Source organism: Myxocyprinus asiaticus, chromosome 16, assembly GCF_019703515.2.
Source record: "Myxocyprinus asiaticus isolate MX2 ecotype Aquarium Trade chromosome 16, UBuf_Myxa_2, whole genome shotgun sequence".
NCBI classification, from domain to species: domain Eukaryota; kingdom Metazoa; phylum Chordata; class Actinopteri; order Cypriniformes; family Catostomidae; genus Myxocyprinus; species Myxocyprinus asiaticus.
Genome location: NC_059359.1, coordinates 25,073,486 through 25,097,954, shown reverse-complemented (window position 1 = coordinate 25,097,954; position 24,469 = coordinate 25,073,486). Strand labels below are relative to the sequence as shown.

Sequence of the window (24,469 nt, the reverse complement as noted above, 5' to 3'; positions counted from 1 at the left end):
TCTAAAGCCACTTGTCTCATATAGGGTCACAGGTAGTGCTGGAGCCTATCCCAGCTGTCTCGGGCCAAAGGCAGGGAAACACCCTGGACAGGTGGCCAGTCCATCATAGGGCTAACACACACAGACAAACACATTCAATTACAGGCAATTTAATGTTTCCAATTCACTTAACCTGCATGTTTTTGGACTGTGGGGGAAACCAAAGCACCTAGAGGAAACCCACCTGAACACGGAGATAACATGCAAACTCCACACAAAAAGGCCCTGGGTGAGCCGGAAGCCATCTGGGGACCTTCTTGCTGTAAGGCAACAGTGCTACCATGTCACCCAAGCAGCTCTATTGAAAATGCCAAACTAGTACACATGAAATCAACTTAATACATTTATGTTTGAGATGAGAACATAATTATATTATAAAAATGTCATCAAAATGTGATCAAATTCCGACTTCTAAAGGATGGTGTTCACTCAATATGATTTTTACTGCTTGCCCAATTAACTTAATTAAATGAGCTAATGCAACATAATTCTTTAAAATTTGGTCTCAACTTAATTTCAAGTCAAGTGGCTTTTATCATCATTTCAACCATATGCAGCTAGAAAAGTACACAGTGAAACAAAACAACGTTCCTCCAGGACCATGGTGCTACATAAAACAACATAAAAACAACATAAAACAAACACAGAACTACGTGAGACTACACAGAACTAAATAAGACCTACACATTACTACATAAAGTGCACGTGTGCAAACAGTACAAGACGGTACAATACTTGCTAAAAACAGGACAATAAGCACAGTAAGAGACAGTGCAGCGCCAACCAGTACACAGTTCTAGTGTGAAAGTGTACAATCAATCTACGGTATGTTCACTTATTCCAGTTGTGTTTGTACTATGTGAATAATATTTGTTGCATCAATGTATTGCTGAAACCGGGCAGGGGATATCCAGTTACATTTATATTTATTCACTTGGCAGACGCTTTTATCCTAAGCGACTTATAAAAGAGCATGCTTTGCATGGCACTGGACTGGAAGTGTACATTTATAAATTAAGTGTTATTTTAATGCATTTCTACGCAAAATAAAACAAGTAGGAGACTTGTTAGTGTTTAATGTTCTGTTATGTTAGGATTTAGGGGAGTTTCTGTTATGCTGAATTTTTTTGGAGATTACCATAGTGGAGAAGAGTGGAGCTAATGGTTAGGTTGAGGTTGGGTACAGTATTACTGAAAAGTCAGTGTGTATTGATTTTTACATAAAGCAAATACTGAGGGATCATCAGTATAATGACTGATTGGGATTTTGTAAACATTCAGTAGCATCATACTTGTTGTACAGTTCAAATGTATGTGTGTGTATATATATATATATATATGTACACACACACACACACACACACACACACACACACACACACACACACACACACACACACACACACACACACACAGAGGGTTGGGAGGGTTACTTTTGAAATGTACTCCACTACAGAATACATGCTGTAAAATTTAATTTGTAACGTATTCCGTTAGATTACTCAAGGTCAGTAACGTATTCTATATACTTTGGATTACTTCTTCAGGACTGGTAGATTTTTTAACTTGTTTTGACTATAAAAACTCTGCCAGTACAGTAAGACAAAATACACGTTAAAAATACATTCTCTGAAAAACATAAATATCTTATGCTGAGTTGTTTCTAAAACAAGATCAATCAAACTGATCTTGTTTTAAGGATTTTTAGATATTTTTTACAGGAAAACAATGCAAAAATTATTATCAAGAATACGATTTTTGCCCTTATATCAAAGGTCTTACTAGAAAAAAAGAAATTATGATCCAACGTGAATTTTCTTGATAAAAAATAAGATCGTGCCTGGTAACGTGCATGTAAATTGGCTAGAAATAGCATTTTAGCTTAGTGTAAAGCTGACAATTTACACAAGGTTTATTTCTATTTCTTCTGCTTCAAACTTACTTCAAATTTACTTCTCTGTCTGCTCGTATGAATGTAACACATCATAAGAAAGTGTTTCACCGCTGTTCAAATGCACTTTGGATCACATCATTTATATGTATAAATGTTTTCCATCTGAAAGGACTAAATATTAAATGAAACAAATGACAATAATATGTAAAGAAATCTCTTCAGTAATCAAAATACTTTTTGAATGTAACTGTATTCTAATTACCAATGATTTAAATTGTAACTGTAGTGGAATACAGTTACTTATTTCATATTTTAAATACGTAATCCCGTTACATGTATTCCGTTACTCCCAAACCCTGTATATATATATATATATTTACAGTTTCTCATTTAAATACAACACCAGTTGAACTCTTTTAGTGTTTATTGAACACTTCACCAACAGAGGGCTACTGTTATGGCCGTAACCCACGCCTTTACACTTTGCAATCTCACAGCCGTCCAGCTATTCGCCGAAAGGCGCACAACACATCACCTAAATCCCCCAGAAGAAGAATGGAAAACAAGAAAAACTCTCTTCCTCCCACATAACTCCACTCCCTTCCATAATGGGGTATAAACACAACATTATTATTTAAATGGCATAATACTGAACATTATGAACCTAATAATATAACTGTAATGACATTACTATATATATATTAATAATATGCTAATGTGTTTGTTTCTAGCTGGCAACAAGCTGCAAGGTTCAATAGAATAATTTGAACTGAGCAAATGTGAGTTCAATTCATTTCACATCAATTAATTTAGGTTATCATTACACAAAGTATTTTAGTAGAGCCTACATTTTAATTACATATCAAATAAAGTAATTTACATCGTGTGGAACCAATATCCTCAACTGAATTAAGTTATAACAATTTTTATTGTTATTTTCAGTGTGCAGTTCTTTATATATGTAAATATATAATATTTCTTGAACACTAGATGGGGCGATTTCAATGAAAACAGAAGCTGCTCCCTCTTCCTACCTCCTACAGTGTCTCAGAGGACAGACAATCTATAGTCTGAATTGTGCACTTGTTTAGAATTATTTAGGATTAACATTAAGATTAGTACAGATTACAAAAAAAAAAAAAAAATCAATACATGTAATAATTCAAACAAAAAAAAAATATTACTGTGATGCCAAATGTATACCAAATATGTATACAAATCATGCCTATAATGTTGTTTATTTAAAGTGTGTACCAACACTTTTCTAATTACACAACTAGTAAGTTTAAGACCACTAGAGTACACAGCAGTTGAGTTTAGCCATCTAAAGTTCTCACACTCGCTTGGGAGACAATGAGCCAAGAGCAAAGGAGAACGTGGGTGTTGGGGAGAGAAGAGGAAATGAAGATGGTGGTTATTTTCTTTAAGAAAATTTATCAGATAAAAAGTTGAGAAAGCAGGACAAAAAAAAAAACAGAGAGCATTTGGAAAAGGATGCATACAAGGAAATTTTAGAGGACAGATCCAGTGTAAAGTAGGAGTCATTTATATCATGTTTTGTTCTCTCTCTCTCTCTTTAGGTTTATGTGCGTCCTCTACAGGACAGGTGATGTCATAAAGCCCTAGGTTTGTAACCTGACTGTGTATTCTGCTGTGAGCTCGTGGTCTTTAGACCTTCTATTGTGCTTTGATTTTCAGTATAAATTGATATATTTAACTCATTAACGTCATGGATGTCTAAATCCCTGAGTAGTCCCAGAAGTGACTAAGGGACAATTTAGTAGTATATTACACTCAAGAAGAGAGAAGTTTGGAGCTTACATAAGAAGTGGAAGATGAGGAGCAGCAGAAATGTCGTTGCTCTCTCTGAAACTACAAAAGGGACCAATCACCCTTTTTTCTTCATAAGAGAGGAAGGATCATAGTACAGGGCAACAAGCATCTTTGCCTCCGGTTTCTTCCTCCTTCTCCCCCACCTTTACGCTTCCACTCCCATTTTAGGCTTTTTCTTATCCACTCAGTATCAAACGTGACATTTGTAGTGCTTAATAACACTAGTTAGAAGGAATTGAACTGCTTTAGTCCACCAGTACTTATCATAATATCTGCTGTAACTAAATTTACTAAACATATAGGCTACCATAAGTACAATATAGTCCTACATAGTAAGTTAAGAAGGTATAAAACAAGGGCTTTTGAAAAAGTGTACTCCGTTTATCTTAACTTTCTTGGTGGTATATATTAATATAAATAAATATATTATTATTATATTATAATTAATTAATAATATAACTAGTTATATTAAAACTATGCATTTAGGCCTAAATATAAATAATATATATTTTTTATATATTGCAATTAATTAATCATAAATATTTATTTATAATATATAGTTATAATATTTGTAATATATACATTAGTTGTATTAAAACTATATATATATATATATATATATATATATATATATATATATATATATATATATATATATATATATATATAATTTTAAGATAATATTAAGACCTAAATATAAAGACAAATATAGATATAAAGCACCTTGCTGAGCCATATGCCCAGCTGAAAAATTAGTATTGAGAGAATAGTATACTTAAAGGCCCAGATATTAGGCTAATTATTTTTAATGTCTTGTAAATGGCCTTCAGATTGATATGAAGTTATTTTGTACATTTATCAGTTATTATTTGAGTCATAGTTGAGTGAGAAAGAAAGAAAGAAAAAAGAAATCTAACACCGAGAAATTTGTTGAGACCACTGTCATGACTCAAGTCAAAGGAGCTGTGATTCAGTCATCAATAGTGTCTGACAGCTCGTCAGCAGTAAGAGGGCGGAACTACATGTGGGCGGGCTAAAAACAGCGTGCTCTCTGTATACATAGTGGAACGTGCCGAAATTAGTTGATAGACACTGACAGACAGCAGCGGGAAGGACCTGATCGAGACTCGAGGAGTTGACATTTAATAGAGCCTGGTTTGCGATTGACATCATTCATTTCACCTGGAGTGGGAGCTAGAAATTAAAGACAGCAAAAGGGATTCTGACATGCACTTTCAGAAATGTGAGTATTAGCCTTCATAATATATATTTTTATTAGGCTTTAGTATCACTTACAGCCTAAAGTGATCGATAATATCAGACCATTAGTAAATACTGGTATTATAATGGTTAAAAGGTCGAGTGAAATAGACAAAAAGTTATTAAATCTTAGCGAGTCATTCAACAAAAGGCTAGGACACATACTGTATATTGAATAGAAATCGTTTTTGACATTTTGCTAGAAACAACATATGGTTCTACTCATTTTCTTTTGCGGCTTATATCATTAGTGTCTGATTAAATAAATAAATAAACTATAGGCTACAACTTCAGTGGGCTTAACACTGACGTAAATTCGGTGATGTATGACCATTCAAAAATAGACTGAACTCATTTAAATAAAGGATCTCCGACAACATAGTGTACTGTCACTCCTTGAGTTCATTTTTACAGCTATTTGGACAATCCCCTTAATAAATTACTCCTCCCTGTCATGCTTTCAGTTCTCGTTTTTGATGGGTGCGGGTCTCGTCAGCAATTGAACACGTTTGTTTTATTACTAAAAGACTAGCTAATGAAAATGAGAACGAAAAGAAAACTAACCATGGAGGTAGGCTGTATGATAACAACTAATGTTATGTGGAATAGAGTAAGGTCCTCGGAGTGTTAACCACAACAACATTTTTAGTAGTAAATAGACTAAACTGCCTTTTCAAGTTTATTGACAGAGTGGAGAGTGATCTGCGGAATCCCCGCGAGGACACCTACGCGCGTGACTCATTGGCCTGGGATTTCCGCCGTTGAAATTACGAGACGCAAGGGTATCCCAGTCACTGAAGCCCACCCTATCGGACATTTTAAATAGCTTTTGCACTTTGAAGATCACGTCTATAAACTAAGCAAGCACTATGGTTTGACTCGTTTTAAATATATATATATATATGACATTTGAAACTGAAGAAATTGCCAACAAAGGCACTGTTAGTTTTAGATAAATTACAAGTGAACTTCTGAGTTAAGTATGGATAAATACCTATTTCTAACCACAATGGCCATATCTATAAATAATAAATACTGAAACATAAAATAAAACAACCTTAAAGGGATTGTTCACCCAAAAATGGCAATTCTCTCAACATTTTCTCACCCTCATGACGTACGTCTAAAACTCGTATGAATTTTTTTCTTCTGCAAAACTCAATTTAAGTCAATGGGGTGAAAACTGCATACCTGGCAACGAGATTCTCTCATGAACGCACCTAGAAGACTGTTGATGTCAATATTTATAGTAAAAAAGGACTTACATTTTGGTCTGTTTCTCACCCAAAGTGATCGCATTGCTTCAGAAAACACGGATTAAACCACTCGAGTCATATGGATTACTTTTATGCTGCCTTTGTCTCCTTTTTGGAGTTTGACATTTTTGGACCCCATTCACTTGCATTGTATGGACAAAAACTCATCATACATCCTTCAAAATGTCTTTGTTTGTGTTCTCCAGAAGAAAGAAAAGGGTGGGTAAATAATGAGAGCAGGGGCGTAACTATAGGATGGTAGGGTTGGCAGCCGTCTGAGGGCCCAGGGTGAGAGGGGGGCCCACAGCAGTCAATCTAAAGGAACCATAAAAATGACTGTGGGCCCGACGGGTGATGATAAACGGCCCAGGATTCCCAAGGAGTGGGTCCGACAGGTTCTTTGCACTGGGGCCTGTAAGATCCAAGTTATGCCACTGAATGAGAGAATTATTATTTTTAATAGAGTTAATGAATAAACAGCTAAACTTCATTACTGCCACTTAGGGGTAACCCTGCTGCTGCTTGTAGTTGTTCAGCAGGGTTAGTTATATCTTGAATCATAAAACAAAGTTCTGACCCTGCATTCTGATTGGATGTGCTGCGTTTGTAGCCATTGTTGACTGTGAAAGTGATCATCCATATGCTTTAGGGATCCCTTGAAATGTGTATTCTGAAGAGAGCATGGCATTACTATATAAATGTTACTTTTCGCTAACAGTCTTGCAGAAGGGCCCTTTGTGAAAAAGTGTTCTTTTCTTGCTTTAGTTTGGAACAACCATTCAAGAAGCGTCCCCTTCCCATAGTGTCCATCAAAGGCACAAAAATACAGTTTGGAATTCGCCCTATAAATGACTTTAAACTCACACCTGACATAGCATATTCTGTTTTCATGTGACAAGTTGTTATGTTGCCTAGCAACCACAAACAACCTACAATTAGGAAAATTTGATATATTAATTTGTTTGACAAATCGTTTATTCTGATTATTATTATTAATAATAATACATGGAACTGCTCATTAAAAACTGGTGTCTTTTATCATATTACTGTTGCCACTGTTTTATAAAAGTGAATCCCCTTGAGTTTGTGCAATTTATTGTAAAATACAGCCTTGTGCCTTATTTCTTTATTTGTATAGCCTATCTGCTGACATAAAATGATCTAATATTCACTCTTGGTTAAGCTGATATTATTATGTTTTATTTACCTCCATCATAACAGTGCTATCATGTAGGTTTACTGTGCTCAATGGTCCCAGAAAAACAACATATAGAATCAGATTTTTTGTTCTTTTTTTTCTCCTTTATACATGCGTTACCATGTACTGTATAATGTCAGGAGATAACAAAGGTATATTGTACTTTTATTATATTTGTGTGGTCTTTATTGGACTACTTATGCATTTCTATTGATCAGTAGCCCACCTTAACTTTTGGAGATAGTGAAGGCTAAAGAGTGACAGGTTGAGAGGTGGAGTTATTAAAATGAACTGGAACAAATGGAGAACAAACAAAAAGACAGATAAGAAAAGAAATGATCCTCTTGAGGTCATCCCCAGTGGAATTTCCATGCAGATGAAACCAGTCGCCTTCCTCTTATGAGTCCTCATTGCCATAAGAATAGCCAACTTCAGCAAGTTTTAGTGAAACCAGTAAGTATCCTGTAAAGAGGTACAGAATGTTACATAGAAAGCAGAAATATCTATAGAGTGAAGCAGTTAGCAAATTGTAACCCATAATAGAGCTTCAGTTTTTATTCCTAGTGGCTAGATTAAGTATTGCAACACTTTACTTGGCATCTGATTTATGCAGCTGATTTCAGCTCAGTTCTACCAATCTGTAACCATATGGTAGAGTGTGACAGGCAACAAATCTGACTCTAGATCAGTAGCTAAGCATGTCAAGTGTTCACACACCCAGTTGGGGTTCCTTTGAAGGATGTACGTCACTAATGCAGGAAGAAGATGTGGTTTGCCACGAAGAGCGTAACGGAGGGAAGGAAATAAAAACAGAAAATGTGCTTTGAGAACCCTCTCCATAGACACAGAGGTTTCTGATAAAGAAGACAGGTAGACATGACCTCACCTCCTCTTTTCCAAATGGAATACCTTCCTCACGGGTGAGAGGATGAGCATTATGCTCCCCTGGTGGAAATTTCTTGCTTATCTCACGTTTGGGGTCAAGAGTTTGAAGAAACTTTCCTTCACTCTGCTCTAGAATACGTAATTGATGCCCACTGGAAACCTCCGATATTTGCATTCTTTTCTTTTTCAGTTTCTTTTGGTGACTAACCCAGAGAAAATAAATTTTTATCTCATACCAACACCTGCTGTGGCCCTGGGGAAATCACATTACTGGAGAAATTACTCAGTATTACATAAAAACAACAAAAACAAACATGCATGAAAAAGTTGTGTGTCCAGCGAGATGATACTTTACCTGCCATGACTGCTTAAATCACTTGAACCTGCAAGAGTCATTGAGCAATATTACTAATGCTTTTGTCTCTTGAGATTTACTAGAAACGTTCATGTTCACTATGATGTGTAAACCATGTGCTTAGAAAAAACTTAAAAGTAACAGTGTTGAGGAAGCTACTTTGAAACCGTTGCTTCCCAAGCTACAAGCTATTCATAACTTAAAATAATTCTCTACAGTCAAGTTACAAATTTAAAAGAGCAGTTAGCAATGCTACAAGTTACAAAAAAAAGTAGCTTACTAAATTGATGCTATTTAAATAAGAAAATATTGTAAAAATGTTTGATGTTCTAATTACTAAATTAAATAATATCAACTAATAGTTATACATTTGGCCCAGTTAGGGTGACATTAACCCCTTCAACACCAGTGGGTCCAAAAAAGGGGCAATATGTAATGAAAAAAGAACAAATTTTCAAGTCTCCGAATACATAAATCAGACATATGGTGTATCGTTTGAAATCTTACTGTCATGTTTATTCTGTTGGTTCATGTATTTTATGTCTTTTATTTTGAAAGTTTATTTCCTGTTTCATGTCATGTGGTTCCCTAGTCATATGATTCCTGTTTCCCTCCATGTTCATGTGTCTTGTTTTCATTGGTTTATTGTTTGATTATCTTGTTATCAGTTCTGTCTGTTCATTGGTTCCCTCATCTTTGTTTGACCCCTTGTCCATGTATTTAAGCCCTCATGTTTACCATTGTCCTTTGTCAGGTATTGTGTTTGTATAACATTGTCAAGTCAAGTCAAGTCAAGTCAAGTCAAGTCAAGTCATGTCATGTCATGTCATTTATGTTTGTTATGGTTTGTATTCATGTTTATCACTTGGGTTCATTTTACTTCATCATCTTCGTCACTGCCAGTGCCAGCAACAACGTCACACTTACATAAAAGCTTACATAAAATAATAAAATAAGGCCTGAAAACATTTGCATTGCAAATCAGCGCCATGTGGTAGAAATTTTAATATGAATATAAAAGTCTTTCAAATAGCACTTAAATAGACAAATTATATATAAAATGAAAGCTCTTATTTTCAGGAATGCGACTGTACAGTGTATTTAGTTGCCCTAATATCAGAGTTTCAAAGATTTTCTAAAGAATCACAAAATGAAATATGATATCTGTAAGACATCAAATACAAACGTCTCTTTTATGTGCCGATCACTCCTGCTGTATGCCTCAAATTGCTAAAAATGTTATATCTGCTTTTTCCTGTTTTCTAAAAAGCTCCAAAAAAGACCTGTTTTTAGGCAGTTTTTTACTTGACTGTGAGCTTGCTTGTGTGAATAATTCAACGTTATATCTTAGATGTCCAGAACAAAATATGCAGTTCAGCAAGAAAAGCTTGCTAAACAAATCATCGCAAATATATGTTATCGACTATTGATGATAAAATGAGGATCTCAGCTTTCTAATGACACCTAGATTGAGCTTCTAGTCCACTCAGAGGCCGAGATATTTGATGAAACAATAGGAGTGGTGCATTAACTGAAAATTAGACTGAATGTCTTTGCACGAGCACATCTGTGAGGGATAAAATGTGTTAGAGCACCACCTACATTTCAGATTAGCATTTTGTGACGGAAGGTGATTGAGGAAAAATTGCAGCCGAAAAATGTTGAGTTGAATTGGTTAAACAAATTACAGTATTATAAATATTAAAATTGAACATATAAATGTAGCTATACTATATATAAACAAATAAAGCTAGAAAACACCCTATTTTATATAACTGAGTCAAAATATGGTGATAAACAGCAGCGATTAACTAAATATTTCACTTAAAAAAAGAAGGCAAAGTGTCTGAGGCTGCGTAGGGGCTCAAGTGAATCAGTGAACTATTTATGTGAACTAGTTTATTTACATGTTACATGTTACAGTTTAGTTACATGAAGCATCTAAATGAATTGATTCACTAAAATTAATTGAAGTTCACAACACTAAATAATAGTGAATTGTTTATTCATTGACATTTAATAGTTAGGTTAGTAGTGTTTCTACTTTTAATTAAATACTTCCTAACACTGTAATGTAAGACAATACAGTGTCTACTGTATTGTATATTGTTTTGTCTTACATTGTATTTTATTTTATATTGTAATGTCGTACACATATTACTGTTCATACTACAACAACAGATACAACAATTCCCACTGGCCTTGGTGTGGGGCAATAAAAGCTTCTATTCTATTCTATTCTATTCTATTCTATTCTAATCTACTGTCATTGTTTTGTTTTTGTGTTTAATGCTTTTAACACGATGCACTTGAAGTAGGTAATAAAGTTTCATCATTATATTTTTCTGAGATAAATTTCAGACTTAATAAAAATTGTATATTTGCACACCAAGTATATGAACATTATAACAGATAAAGGTTGGCTCCCCTCTCCTGACAAATCAGTCTTGGATTTTTGAGGATACGGCACTGAGAGATATCAGACAGTTGTTTATACCTGTGCCCACAGCGTGTTACCCTCTGCCCACGGTGAAGAAACTCCTGGAGCAGAAGAGAAAGAGAGAGACCTCCTCAGCACCCCCCTCCTGCTCTACCGTGTCTTATACTGCTGGTTGCACTGCATCTGTCCAAGTGAGTAACATCAGTAATGTCTTAAAGGTATAATTCACCCAAAATAAAAAAAAATTGTCATCATTTTCTCACCCTTATGTTGTTCCAAACCAATATGACTTTAATGTGGAACACAAAATGAGGTGTTTAAAAGAAAGACCTTAATTCACCATTCACTTTCACTCCATCTTTTGTCCATACAATGTGAATGGTGACTTGAGGCTGAATTTTCATTTTTGGGCAAAATATCCCTTTAATATGAATGTCTTCAGGCTAATCAGAAAGACTTGAATCATCCTTTAAAATGTTTCCAACAGGTTTCGACATCAGTACAATCTCCCACTGCCGGTAAGTCTGACCAAGCCAGTTGAATGAGACAGGATTTTGCATACAATACAAGACATGGAATAAACTTCAAGTACATTTAGACTTTCTTTTACATCTAAAATTGAAAGATCTCTTTTCTTTGCAGAAGCCAGTGTAAGCTACCCAGACATGGGAGCAGTAAGATACGACCAATGGGAAATGCCAAGCATGCATCAGCCCCATTCATCCCTACAGCATTGCAGCTCATTCACCTCATTTGCCAGTTCCTCTGCTGCAGTAAACTTACCCCTGACTGGCTACAGCACTCAACAGATTCAGGACTGCCAGGATGCCCAGACAACACAGCGATATGTAAGAGACAGCAAAATCCAACCGCGAAATAGTATTTCTGGTTGCTGAACTACTAACTACAGCTGTCCTTAATGCATCTATACAGATTTATAACCTCTTTTGTAAAACCATGTTCTCCAAGTTTGTTGAAATTAGAGAACTTTAAATAAGTCTGATATATTAAGCATGCTAATGGACCCTTTTCACAGCATGTTAGGACGCGTTTACAATGTATTAAATAGTGTAAATCTTGCAAACTTTTCTTTATTTTACATTTTTGTTATTATTTAGTTTCAATTTATAACATTATTATTTTGTGTTATGTTACCCTGACTTTAATTTAAAAAAATATATATATAATAATAATAATTAAAAAACTAGCCATCACTGCTGCGATGGAGTGTCAAATACAGCTGTAAATGTGGCATCTTTCTCTCTTCTGACTGCCGTAATCCATCTCTCTCTGTTTTTTCGTGGACATGCAAAAGTGGATTTTTTCTTTTGCTGACGGAACAAATGGGAATGCAAAAATAATATTTGCTGTGGTCTCCCATTCACCACTATAGAAATGTGAAAAGGGTCCACTGAAGACTTGAGGAAATTCAAAAGTCACATGATAAACAAAACATTTTGTATCTTAGTTCAATATCTTAGTTGTACATGTCCATAGTGGATAAAAGTGGTCCTGTTCTGTCTCTGTCTTTGTAGTCTACAGCTGGGACTAATATGACTCCCAGTGTCCCCGTTCAGAGCTCTGGCTATTGTTGGCCGTCTGTTTCCAGTGTAGAGGATCATGCAAGCCCATACGTTCTCCAAGAGTTCAGGCCCCAGATGGATATGGTCAAGCTACAGGAGGCTCGAGTAATCCTGCAGAACATGGATTACAGTAGAACAACCTGGCAAGATGATGATGGTGACACGTAAGTCAGGGAAACATGGGAAAACATATTCTGAATGTTGTTTAGGGTAGAGATTTATTACCACAGATGCAGTAATAAAGAGTTATTTTGGAAGACTAATCTGTAGTTGTAGCACTGGGCATATTTGACTGCCTGATTTAGCAGCAAAATAGCTATTAGTATTTAAAGGTGCACCCAGTCATTTTTTTGCTTATGCACTGGACAATATGGCAGTGGTTTTGGGCTTATACTGACACCGAGTGGCGTGGATGGAGCATTGTGCATAGACAATACTCTGTTAGCTATGATTCATTTATTCAGTGAGCAAAAGTGTCAGATAAACAAAGGGGTAACCTAGATAAAGCGAGTGGTATTCGGATTGTCATTTGATCTTAAAATGTTGGCAATTGTTCATTGTTAGTTCATTTTAGCTTAAAGTGCATTAACTAATGTTAACATATACAACGTTTGATTTTAAAATTGTATTACTAAATGTTGAAATTAACAGTAACCAAGATTAATAAATGCTGTAAAAGTATTGTTCATTGTTAGTTCATGTTAACTAATGTTGTTAACTAATGGAACTTTATTGTAAAGTGTTACTGACATATTTTCTAGAACAGGATATTTTTCCATCCTATTACAGTATTACAAACTGTCTTTACGTAAATTGCTTAGTTCCCCTTAATGCATGTTAATGTAATGTGGCCCAGTAGGCCACATCATTAGGTGATTCACCAGAGAGGTTCTTTAAGGTCCTATGAGTTTCTCAACTTATGAAACCACCGCAAACTGTGAACATCCTATGAAAAGGTGACTTTGAATAAAAAGGAGAGGTGAGTTTGTTGTAAAGCTTTGCACTGTAAATGAGAACTGAAACCTTGTTTTACCTCTCTCTTAGGATTCTACATATATACACTGCGAAAGGCCTGAGGGAATATGCTTTTGCTGCCGCAGAGAAACTTCATGGACTGGGGAAGTTGGATTCCAAGGAACACAAGGGCAAGGTGAACATAATACCATTGAAGTGTGTGATTTTTATTTCCCACCCAGCCCGACCTAGCAAACTGGTATGTCCAGCCAATGGCAGATGAAAAGAGTATTCGAGAAACCTGTTTAAAAAAACAATCATTGTTTTTGCAGTTCCATTTGGTGGCACATTTTTGCTTTAAAAAAATTAATAAATAACCTTTTTTTATTGATGTACACATGCACTGCACACTGACTTGCTGTTCTCTTATATCTTAGACTGCTTTGCTTGTAGCTGTAGCAGCCAATCAACCAGAGATAGTCCAGGACCTACTCTCACTTGGTGCCGATATCAGCGCCATTGATGTCAATGGTCAGACTGCACTTCATCTGGCTGCCACCTATGGTTTCCCCCGAGTCATGCAGGTGATTAGCAAAATCATCCACCCATATGCAAACCATTAAAAATAAAAAGCATGCATTTAACTGATATGAATTAATAGGTTATTCTCTCCTCGGGACTCCGAGTGAACTTGGAAACTGGCAATTTTGAAGGTAGAAACCTGCACATAATACTCAGTTCAGATTCAATTAAAGTTACAACTGAGTAGACATACAAATATACAGTCCCTTTTTGCTTCCTTTTAGGTCTGACTCCTCTGCACTGTGCAGTGATCTCTCACTGTGGCACAATGAAGGCTATAAATGCCTCTTCCTCATCCTCAACATGGCTAGCTGATGGCAGTCTACAGACTCAAGCAGAAGATAAACTAATGTGCTTACGGTTTCTTATAAATGCTGGAGCCTCAGTACTAAGCCAGGTATTCCATTTAACAAGTTTGTCTTGTTATGTAGCCTTATGTCCCGCTGGGCAATGTTTTTTAATGTGCCGTACTCTATGGGTGTTTATTTAAAGGGCTAGTTCACCAAAAAATGAACATTTTCTCATCATATGTATTCACCCTCATGTTGTTCCAAACCCATATACCTTTCTGTCTTCCGTGGAACTCAAAAAGGAGATGTTAGACAGAATGTTTGCCTCACAATATTAACATTCATTACATCTTTTTCTTTACAATGAAAGTGAATTTCAATTCAACCTAACATCTCCTTTTGAGTTACACAGAAGAAAGAAAGTTGAGTAAATTTTGACAGAATTTTCATTTTTGGGTGAACTATCACTTTCAAAATGAAGTATAGTACAGTAGTACTCTTGCTCAGTTAGCTACAGCAAACATGTATAACAAATAACAGATATTGGCATTTACAAGTTGTAGTAGATATTTCCATCGTATGGGAAAAGAAAATATATATTTCCCAAATGTTACAGACAAACAATTGATTTTGTCATTGTTCCATATACAATGGTTTCGGTTTGAGAATGCTTCAAGAGGAAACCTCATTCATGCCACACTGGTTTTGATGTTGCTTCAGTTTCACATTGTTGATAAGTATGCCTTGATCTTTTTCAGGAAATCAAAAGCAACAAGACAGTTCTTCACCTAGCCGTGAAGGAGGGGAATATCCATCTTGTGCGATTCCTCCTGAGCCTCCAACTCTCCGATATGCAGGCTTTCATCAACATGAAAGTGAGAAACACATGATAACTACAGAGAATATAGTGAAGTTGTCAGGGATTTAAAGGGATAATTCACCCAAAAATGACAATTCTGTCATCATTTACAAAAAAAAAAAAAAAAAAGAGAGAGGAAAAAAAAATTCACAAAAGGAGATGTGAGGCAGAATATTAGGGAATCACAACTTCAATCCACATTACTTTTATTGAATGGGGGGAAAAAATACAATGAAAGTCTAAAATCCTGCCTAACATCTCCTTTTGAGTGTCATGGAAGAAAGAAAGTCATATGGATTTGGAACAACATAAGTATATTATATTTAAATGATGACAGAATTTTCATTTTTGGACGAACTATCCCTTTAATGAACACCGCAGTCATCATTATCTATATAATGTCTCCTCTCAGGCTCATGGGCACACAGCTCTGCACATGGCTGCTGGACTGCATGGAAGCCCCCATCAGGAGGAACTAATCAGACTGCTGCTGAGTCGTGGAGCTGATCCCAGCATCCGCAACTTGGAGAACGACCAGCCAGCTCATCTACTGCAGGGTGGAGACAAAGGAGAGAGAGTGAGAGGCTTTTATTTATTCACAAAGCAGTCAAAAACCTATCACTCATCTGGCTGAGCAGTCTGCATACAATGCAAACTATTTTCTTAAACAGTTTGACTGTTGCTTTAGAAAATACAATTTCTTATGGGAATGAGGACAAAAAAAGTACAGAAGTTTAGTTTAAGTTTTCATTTAATTCTGCCATACAGCAATTTATTCACACTCATGTCATTCTAAACCTATAAGACTTTCTTATGCGGAACAAAAAAGGAGATGTTTTAACCTCGTGCGACCCCACGTACATATCCATGGACGTTGTATTTTGGCATCGCTATACACAACGCATAATTAAAATTCATTTAAACTGACTGATCTCAGTTCGGGATACTCTTGGCAGTCAGTTAAAGGTTAAACTTTTGACGCATGTAGTCATGTGACAAAACAGCATGGCGCTAAACACAGCGGAGTTTATCTTTGGAAGAAACTCCTACTAAACTACATCTGGTAAAAAAATATAAAATAATAATAATTATGTCTTTACATTAAAACCTGTTTTAGTCAAAAGATTGAGTCTCTAGTTTCATCTGATATGCCATTTTTAAAATTTGAGCAATTTCACATGAAACGCCATGTTGCTAAACATAGTGTACACTGATGTGTACTTAAGCAAATTCTTTCCTTAGAAATCCTATATTTACTGTGCATTATCACATTGAGAATCAATAGGTTCATCCAAAAGCTGAAAATGTTTGCTTTCAGAGGCTTTATGTGGAGTTAGGATGAAAATAAGGTGCATTTCGAACTGTTCTGAGACCAGTGCAGATAGACAGCACACTGGAGGTTAAGTCATTCACTAAAGAGGAAGCAAGGGTGCAAGGGAGCATCCTTTACCTCTCTATGCAAGCAAGTGCATTCAATCCAAACTTCCTATCAAATGCTCAATTTCAGGCTGCAGATAATATTTGGACCAATCAACATGTTTGGCAGACAAGTGGTAATGGTAATCAGTTCATAGATCCAGAATTTATAATGTAAAATTGTATTTTAACGTGATTGGATGATGCTGGTCATTACTTAGAATCAGATTTAATTATGCTAATATTGGATGTAATATCTGTAACGTCTCAAAAACATGAATAACCAACACTGCTGGAAACATAAACAATTTGATAAACAAAATCGGACTTTCTATAGCTTGGTATTATTTAAAATTTCTCATCTTAGTCCCGCTTTTTTTATTTTATTTTATTTTTTCAATTTTTTCAATTTTTAGGAAAACTATTTGCTTTTGACATTTGTATTTATTTATTTATTTTGCATGTTTATTTGGTGTTACTAGTTACAAATCAAAAAGTGAAATGGAAAATGCACACAGTAGTCACGCTCTGGTCTCAGGATGTTAATAAATATCCCGGCCTGTCTTTTAAATACAATGGCAGTGGATAGCGGCTCACTTTAAAGCTTAAAAGGGACCCAAAACATACGATAAGTTTTTGGTGAGAAACAACCCTCATTTTGCAGTGTAAATCTTGATGTCCATTGCATGTTCACATGCACTGTGAGAGAAGCTAATTCACAATAGAACAGTCGTTTTTAACAAAAAAATTATATTTCAAGATTTTCTCAAGCTATCAAGATTTGCACTATCCACTGCCAATGTTTTGAAAAGACGGCCTGTGATATTCACTAAAACTTCTAATTTTGTGTTCTGCATAAGAAAGAAAGTCATGTGGGTTTGGAACGGCATGAGGGTGAGTAAATTATTACAGAATTTTCATTTTGGGGTGAGCTATTCCTTTCATTTCAAGAATAGAAATCAGACTAGCTGACATTTTTCTTCTCTCTCTCTCTCTCTCTCTCTCTCTCTCTTTCCCAAAAATCAAAGCTCAAGCTAATCTTGAAGAAGAAAAGTGCCTCTTCTAGGCGGCGCTTTACATCCTTACAGGACCTAGAGTGACTAGGACTACTTTTTAGTCCCAACGTACCCTACCTTCTCCAACAGAGGTATAACCATCTGGATCAAACTGGATCAATCTTCAAACTATCATTCATCATCAAAATGAAAAAATTATGGATTGATTAGAACATTGTCAAAATAGCCCAATAATTAAGGATTTTGCAAATAATTACAGCCTGTAGTCTACCTAGACTAGAAAGAATGTGTATGATCTATGGAGAAGGATGGGTTTCATCTGCAGTATCCTCTAATGAGGATTTCCACATCTTGCATCATTATAGTATGACAGATAACTTTTGCACAGGATCATTCATTGATTCTTCACCATAAAACTGCTTTTGAGTTTGTCTATATGTTCACTCAACAATTGGGTGTATTCTTGTTCATGACTATGTTCATTACTTGTGATTTCAGTGAAATCGTCATAAGGATTGTTAGTACAGTCCAACTTCCACCTTTAATTATAAACCATATTGGTTTGTTTATGTGAGCAGCTGAGCTCAGGCCATTCATCCGCTGTATCAGTGGGTATTTTTTTATTTGTTTTCAGATGTATTTATATGGCTTTTGGTTGGTATACAGTATGTTGCGTACAGTATGTTGCATACATATTATCCTTTGTGTTCTCACAAAAGAGAGTATGTGAATACATAGTTAAAAGAGTATGTTACTTTCACTCAGGGGAAAGATCATTTATTTATTTCATTGTATGATATTAATGGCAGTAGTTCTCTATGTAATGCGCATTCTCAGTAGCACACTTGTTATCATAGATGTCCTAATGAAAACCCTAATAAGTTCATTGCACTCATTTGATTGAGTAAACTCGTTCCCTCAATTCCATTGAGTAATGGGGTCTCCCAAAACTTGAGTATTTAAGTTCAGTTAACTTATTTTTCAAGTAGAGTGAACTTAACTATTTAAGTTAACTACATGCAAGTAGATTTAACTCAGATTTGAATTTAAATATTGTTGTTTCTACTGTTGTACATTTTAATTGAATTGATTCAGTGTTAGATCAAACAACAGCACAGCTCAAATAAAGATGACAACTGATTCTAGGTCAGTTATTAAATAATTATTTACAGAAACGCATATATGCACTTCAGCTGTACATGCAGAAAGAGAACTGAGATAGTGTGACCAGGGTCCAACTTGACCAAACAGACACAGATCACCCTAATGGTGACATTACACCAAACATCTATTTGCAACAAAGCATAAATAATACAACAAAAGAGCTAAAACATCTATGAATTCTTAATAACAGTTATTTAAATTCCCCAATCTGTTCCCTCTAACCAAGGAAACATAATTCAAGCAGCTAGGGATTGTGGGTATTCCCCGTATAGCCTCAATTTTGTACTCAATAGTTTGAGTTATAAACACTTCAAATCTTAAGTCTATGGATTTTTAAGAAAAATAAGTTCAGTGAACTTAAATATTTGAGTTATGAGTCCAAAACTTGACATTTCAAGAAATACTTAATTAATACAATTTGATTTTTATAGTAATGACAACTTTAGGGTTTACAGTGATGTGTCATCTCACCATGTATGTGAATGTGTTATTTTGATGAGTCATAAGAGGGAGTGAAATGTCAGGGTGTTCTGTGGTAAGACAGCTCACCAGTCTAAATGGTTTTGTCTTTAAGAACTGTCGGTATCAAAATGTCATAATCATCAATAAAATTCAACTACTTTATTCAGTGGTATACTATGTAAGGAAATGTTTAATATGGAAAGTGTCCATCTTGAATCAAGATTTCAAATGTTGGATGTTGTTGTTGTTGTTATGTCATAGATGTTTGAAGAAAGGCTAGTGAGTATCACATGTATGATTTACCATGTTGAAGTACACAAAGTCCCTCAGGAAATTCAAATGAGGGAAAACACACTCTGTCATTTTCTTGTAAAATATAGAGAGGTCTGTAGATTTATGAGAATTGGTTCACAAAGCCAAGTTTAAATGTCCTTCTAGTGAATTCTTGTGTGAAACATTTGCTAATTGTTTTATGAAATATTGTCACAGCAGTTACATTGGAAACACCTAATTAATTAAACCATCTGACAAAACCACATTCTGTAACCATAAACAGTAGCATTAAAGGGATAGTTCATCCAAAATTGAAAATTATCTCATCATTTACTCACTTTCATGCCATCCGAGGTGTGTGACTTTCTTTCTTCTGCTGAACACAAACAAAGAATTTTAGAAGAATATCTCAGCTCTGTAGGTCCTTTCATTGCAAGTGAATGGTGATTTATTGTAAAACAGGATTGATATATTGATCTCTTTCTCACCGACACCTATCATATTGCTTCTAAAGACATGGATTTATCCACTGGAGTCGTATAGATTACTTTATGCTGCCTTTATATTATTGTTGGAGCTTGAAAGGTCTGGTCACCATTCACTTGCATTGTATGGACCTACAGAGCTGAGATATTCTTCTAAAAATCTTCATTTGTGTTCTGCAGAGGAAAGAAAATCATACACATCTGGAATGGCATGAGGGTGAGTAAATGAGAGAATTTTCATTTTAGGGAGAACTATCCCTTTAAAATATACTTCATTATATGTGCAATGTTTTACAAGATATTGATACTGTATAATTATTAACGAGAGTGACAATAGTAATCAGGTTACATCATTATGATAAATATCACCATAACATTCATCATTTCCCATGTATTGCTGCAGATCATGCATGATTTATAAATATGTTTGTGTGTTTTGCATTATATGTCAGCTGTTTTAGCCAAACTAAATAAAGAACAAGAATAGACCTCTGTAACTTAATCTTTTAATAAACCAAATTGGCATACATGACAAACATTTGGATGAATAATAAAAATGGCCTTTCATCTATTTACCGTTTCCAGCTCTTTACTGTGATGGCTGTAGTCTAATTCTCTAAGACACAACACTGTAGTTCTTCACTATAATGAAATGCAAGACTTTTAACGAACAATGCATAAAACATTCCTCCAAAAAAATAGTCAAACATGCTATCAGAATAAATGCACACTTGTATTATTTTCTATATATTTGCTTTTGTTCTACAGGCCATATGCTGTATGATGGATGTATGCTGCTTCCTGGCATAATTTTTAAAATAATAGGTTCGTTTGAGATGCCAAACGCCTCGCCTTGAAAGTAGACGAGAGTAGACGACTGCAGTCAGGGTAGGAGTGAAATAAGAACTGTCAAGTTGGACAGTTCTCACTGCTCGTGGGATCAGCCGCTGCGAGATCAAAAGCAGATATCGCGGGATTCACGTTCACGCGCTCTTGCTGATAAAGTGGATATAATTTAAATTCTGTTGCTTTTAAATGACAATAAATTGGATGAATAAGACCCGCTGTTTAATTCCCTCCATATGACGTGTATTTCCATCCAATTTTAGTTTAATAAAGACTATTTATTATAGATATTTCAGAAATATGATCTCAATCACATATCCCATACAGAGATTGCGCTGTCAGAATGTTGGGAATATTCACATATAATTTATACAAATAAAAACACGATATTAGAGTTAAAAAAAAAAAAAAAAAATCAAACATTTTAAAAGAAGCCAATGAGCATTAAACCGTGTCGTCAGCAAGTCATTTCCCATCGTGCTTGCAGTTCACACAGCTTGGAAAGAACAACTGCCGCCGCCTGACTGTTACAACAGCGCGCGCCTCGCTCTCGTGGGACATTTTTGACATACGTCACCATGACGTCATAGCAACGCGGACAGATTTCTAACCGGTATGCATCTGCTGGTGATTACTGGTGATCGGTTCTGCACAGAACTTGCTTATTTCAAACGAGCCTAGTATCTATTTATTGAATCTTTATGAGAACATTCAGATACATACGTTCAGTTGCTTTTAAATAATTTGCTTCTAAATAACACTTAGTTGGGGACTAAAGCAGCACATTTTAAAGTAGCCTACTTTGTATTAGAATATAGTGTTACAAATAGGCTATTCATGCTGTTAAAATGGACATATTAGATAATGATCAACTCCGGGGCCGGTTGCACCAGCTGTGCGTAAGTTAAAACTTAGCCTAGTTGTGGCGTAAATGGTCACTAAGTCACAATTTGCGCACTACTATATATTTGAGCGTTGCACCATTAAACTTAGGTAAGACGTAACAATACGTATAAACTAAATATTTACGGAAGCCTCCGACCAGGAGTAACTGTTGGATTATTGACTGATACTTTGTGACATCAATGAGCTCATGTTTTGCGTGACAGGCTTCAGTCCTTTCGACATACAGTATGATGTTGAGATTTACACTCGTTTACATTTACGAGAGAGAAAAAAACGTACTTTTAAGCGGATTTTCAGCATGAAACCGTTCAAACAGTGCAGTTTTCAGGGTGTGTCGCCCGGTGTCAAGTTTCAATACATTCAAAATTAATATAGGATATTAAAATGAATAAATGTCTATTTTTCCAGCCGGTTGTATTAGTAGGCTATTTATTTATCACCCCTTATTTATTTTAGATACAGTTCCTATATATTGTTATTTACACAGGGCGAAATACTATTTATGAAATCTACTTTTATTACGTATCGTATTTTAATGGGGATATAATTTATTACAGCTGACAGTTACATGAGCAAACAAGGTTTGAACATCAACCCTAACAAGATCAAATTGAAGTTCACAGCTTCTTAACACTTCTGTCCACAAATTTCTAGGCTGCTTATTGGATAAATACAGGTAAACGTCATATTATGCGACTACGCATTACTTTACGGATAGTTTACGACGTACTAGTTCTTGCCTTAAGAACAGGTAGTGCAACCAGATTAAGCGCTGACTTAGTTACAAACTAGTTACTAAGCCCTTAGTGTGAATTTTACATCCCAACTTAAGTGAGACCTTACGCACAGCTGGTGCAACCCTACCCAGATGCCAAAATAATGAACCAAGGAGCTGCTAAATACATTCAAGCCCCATCTGTGAAGCAAATTATTCATGCATATGTTAAATAATTGGTGCCTTTTGAGGTTCATCATGGATGTGTACTCCAAAACTCGTTAGGATTCACATAAACAATGCACAATAAACACAAAGGCAGATATGGACAAAAATGTAGCACAAGTGCTCATGAGAGACCTAAAAATACAGCAGTAGATCAATATTTAGGCTGAGGTTACAAAAAGAGGTCAAGCAGGTTCTAATCTCCTCCACATTCCTGTAAGTAAATTTGTGGGTCTGAGCATTTCCTCTCTCCGAAATGGGCCACCACATCGCACACATACATCTTCTTTACACTGTCTGATGTGGAACTAAAAGAAAAATGACAACATTTACAAAAGATCCAATACAGTATGGATGCATTATTATCTAAATATAGCACAGATTAAGTATAACACTAATTACTGCTTGCTGTACTTTCTGTCTTTGGTGGCTGAGGGCCTTCCACTGGACTGGATCTGTAGGGAAGCACCAAAAACAAACAATTATCCCATTAAGCCAAGCTGAAAAACAGCAGGGCCAGCTATTTATAAGCACTCTGAAACATTTGGCAGGCATGCTCAACTGCATTAAAGGAATAGTTCACCCAAAAATGAATATTCTCTCAACATTTACTCACCCTAATGCCATATTAGATGTGTATGACTTTCTTTCTTCTGCAGAACACAAAGAGACTTTTTAGAAGAATATTTCAGCTCTGTACATCCATACAAGTTAATGATGGTGTGATGATATGGGTGTGGTCGTGTGTCTGTCTGCGGGAAAGAGAGAGCGGTAAGGCTCGTCACCTGGGTTGTCATTATCTCTAAATTTCATGTTGTAGTGATGGCGGAGGGAGACATAAAAAGGTGCACGAGGCGTCAGAGTGACAGAGAGAGACTGTACCTGTGTGTGCTTGATAGAAGCCATGACTCATTTGTGTGTGTGACTACTTGGCCACTGAGTGCCTTTTTGTTTATGTTTTATGAATGATGCTGAAGAGTATTAAACATACTCATGTTGACAGTTCGCTGCCTCCTGACTCCTTCATTTCCCAGACAACACACCATCTACAGTGGTGCCGAAACCCGGGATTTCTTGGAGGACAACATAGTCATGGAGTCTTCACCACTGGGCGAAGTCATCAAGTCCCTCGCCAGCATCCAGCAAACACAGCATCAGGCCCTCATGGAGTTACTCCTGGAGAAGGAGCAGCGTTTCCAACTCCTGCTCTAGGCTCAAGTGGAGGACTGACAGCCATTCCTGAGCCTGATGGACCGAGAGGGGGCTGCAGCTGCGACCCCGGAGCCCATATCGCCGGTGACCCTCGTCAAAATGGGGCGAGACCTTCCTCGACCTCTTTAAAAAGACAGCTGAAATGTGGAAGTGACCTCCCGACCAGAGGGTGGCCCACCTGTTACTGCTATTCTCCAGGGAAACTTCCTGCTGCCAGCCTCCTCAAGTATAAAGGCCTGAAGTGGGCCATCGTGCAACGGGTTGGCCATACTCCTGAACAGAGCCACCAGCGTTTCAGGTCCCTGAGGTTCGGGAAACACG

The 24,469-nt window shown here is 36.0% G+C and overlaps 1 protein-coding gene across 2 annotated transcripts; it reads left to right on the top strand.

Annotated features, from left to right (window-relative positions):
* Positions 1–4,860: 4,860 nt before the first annotated feature.
* LOC127453705 (NF-kappa-B inhibitor delta-like) lies at positions 4,861–23,013 on the top strand. 2 transcript variants are annotated; one of them, XM_051720302.1, is made up of 12 exons: positions 4,861–5,009; positions 11,230–11,351; positions 11,648–11,678; positions 11,803–12,008; positions 12,696–12,907; positions 13,788–13,893; positions 14,135–14,281; positions 14,359–14,410; positions 14,504–14,676; positions 15,328–15,444; positions 15,841–16,005; positions 17,873–23,013. In XM_051720302.1, exons 1-12 carry the CDS (start codon positions 4,994–4,996, stop codon positions 17,942–17,944), a joined length of 1,419 nt encoding a protein of 472 aa, XP_051576262.1. In that variant the 5' UTR covers positions 4,861–4,993; the 3' UTR covers positions 17,945–23,013. The 2 variants fall into 2 exon arrangements, with proteins under 2 accessions (XP_051576262.1, XP_051576263.1); XM_051720303.1 differs by lacking the exon at positions 4,861–5,009 and adding an exon at positions 7,678–8,350 and having other exon boundaries at positions 17,873–23,012.
* The last annotated feature ends 1,456 nt before the right edge of the window (positions 23,014–24,469 follow it).